At 38.0% G+C, this 2451-nt stretch overlaps 1 protein-coding gene across 1 annotated transcript; it reads right to left on the reverse strand.

The window, feature by feature from the left end:
- Positions 1-563: 563 nt before the first annotated feature.
- LOC129676561 (olfactory receptor 4C15-like) lies at positions 564-1508 on the reverse strand. The gene has a single exon (XM_055606947.1). The coding sequence runs from the start codon at positions 1497-1499 to the stop codon at positions 564-566; it is 936 nt and encodes a 311-aa protein (XP_055462922.1). The 5' UTR covers positions 1500-1508.
- Positions 1509-2451: the final 943 nt, after the last annotated feature.

A 2451-nucleotide genomic window follows, 5' to 3' on the forward strand; every position in this document is an offset into this window, starting at 1 on the left:
TAATTTTAGTAGATTTAGATGAACATAAAATTGTACAGGTGTTAATTTTCAAGTGACAAAATTTATTAATCAGTTGATACACCCTATATTAAATGATGTCATTCATTTCTGTATAACGAGTAAATTAATGAGAGTTTATTTAAGTAAATAGTGCTTCTTGATTGTTTACATTCTTTTCTATGTGTACTTTTCTGTTTCTTTGTATTTGTGTCTCTGTGTGTACATGTGGGTAATATAAACATTTGTGTGCCTGTGAGGTGGAAGGTTTTATGCCTGTGCACATAAATATAGAGAAAGAAGAGGGCTTGTATCAATTTATAGTCCTATACCTAATTTTTTTTAGACAAGTCACCACTGAACCTTGAGCACACTGTTTCTCTACTAGATGAGTAGTCCTTTGGGCCTTTGAAAGACACCTATTTCTTCTTCACTAGCACTGGGTAAAAGGTTTCCTGCTGTACATGGCTTCTGACATGGGTGCTGGGATACAGGATTTCCTGTTTGTACAGAGAGTTCTCTTTCCCAAGGTACTATCTCCCCAGCATAGGAAGTGTACTACTATTTTAAAATTTATCAGAAGCCACTATCAATCTTCTACACATTTTTCTGATAGCATTCTTCATTTCTTTATTCCTGAATGTGTAAACCATAGGATTGAGCAATGGTGTCAGGACAGAGGCAAATATGAGTGTGTTTTTCTCAAAGGAAAAGGCGGATGAAGGCCGTGCATATATTAGTATGCATGGGACAAAGAACAAAATCATAACAGTAATATGGGATCCACAGGTTGAGAGAGCTTTACTTCGTCCTTCAGAACTATGTCCTCTTAGAGAGAAGAGGATGACACCATAGGAGACAATCAACAAGGAGAAGATAATGATGCAGAAAGACCCACTGTTTGCAAACACCAAAATGACAAAAATGTGTGTGTCAGTGCAGGCAAGCTGCAGTAATGGGAATAAGTCACATATAAAATGATCAATAAAATTGGGTCCACAGAAGGGCAATTGCAAAGTGAAGATGACTTGAGTGATAGAATGTAAGAATCCTCCTGTCCAGGCCACCCCTATGAGAGTGCCACAAAGCCTCCTGGTCATGATAGAAGAGTAGTGAAGGGGCTTGCAAATGGCCACATAGCGGTCATAGGCCATAGCTGTCAGGACAATCACCTCAACTCCTGCAAAGAAGTGGCTAGTAAACAACTGTGTCATACAACATTCAAAGGAAATGGTCTTTCTTTCATAGAAGAAGTCTACAATCATCTTGGGTGTGACAGTAGAAGAAGTACATGCATCCAATAAGGACAGAAATGCCAAAAAGAAGTACATGGGGGAGCTCAGGAGTGCAGGGCTGTAGATGATGGTCACCCCGATTATCATGTTACCCCCCAGAGTTCCAATATAGACCAATGAAAACACAACAAATAGTATTTTCTCAACGTTTGGGTTCTGAGAAAGCCCCAGCAGTATGAACTCACTGACAAAGCTCTGGTTTTGCATGATGCTCAAGGAGATGGTAAATGTCAAATATGTTCATGAAAATCTGCAATAATGAGAAAAGAGGCTTTTCATTGCAATTGAAAACAAAATGTTAGAGATTTTGGAAGAGTATAGTTGTTTAACCTATAGAATTATGGTAGAGGTAAAATCTGAATGCTTTAAAACAGCTGCATTTTCAATGGTGGTAATTTAAACATCTCACTGTCTATATAAGAAAAATAGTTTTTTGAATAGCCAGCTTTAATCAATCTATAGATTTTTTTTGGAGTGAAACATCAAAAGGCATTTTGAAATCATATTCTAAATATTAGCGAAAGGTCAGGTTTGTTTATCATGCATGCCAACTTCATTATAAGTAGTTTGTGATGACTCTATTTCACACTACTTTGTCTATGACATTAATAAAAAGGCAAAATGTACTTTGGGTTCAGTTGAAAATCCTGGCCACTTGGTAAGTTTATTTAAATGCACAAAATGTATTGAAATTTCAAATAAACTAATCTATTCATCCTGGAACAGGGAATTCTGTGGGAAATGCATAGCACTTACCATGTCACACCAGTTGAAAGTGTTGAAAATCACATTTAACTCAACATTTTAAAATGCGAGCAGAATTTTTTTTTATAAAAATTATTTATCATTTTCTTTTATTAACATTCATTACGGATTATTCACTTTTTATCCCTGTTGTAGCCTTCTTCCTCATTCCCTCCCAATCCCACTCTCCCTCCCTCATCTCCTCCCATGTCCCTCTCTGAGTCCACTGATAAGGGAGGTCCTCCTCCCCTTCCATCTTCTGATAGTGAGACCTACACTATCAGGTCTCATAAGGACTGGCTGCATTGTTATCCTCTGTGGCCTGGTAAGGCTGCTCCCCATCAGGGGGAGGTGATCAAAGAGCCAGCCACTGAGTTCATGTCACAGACAGTCCCTTACTAGGACACCCATTTGG

This window comes from Psammomys obesus, unplaced genomic scaffold (assembly GCF_907164565.1).
Source record: "Psammomys obesus unplaced genomic scaffold, mPsaObe1.curated_primary_1811, whole genome shotgun sequence".
NCBI classification, from domain to species: domain Eukaryota; kingdom Metazoa; phylum Chordata; class Mammalia; order Rodentia; family Muridae; genus Psammomys; species Psammomys obesus.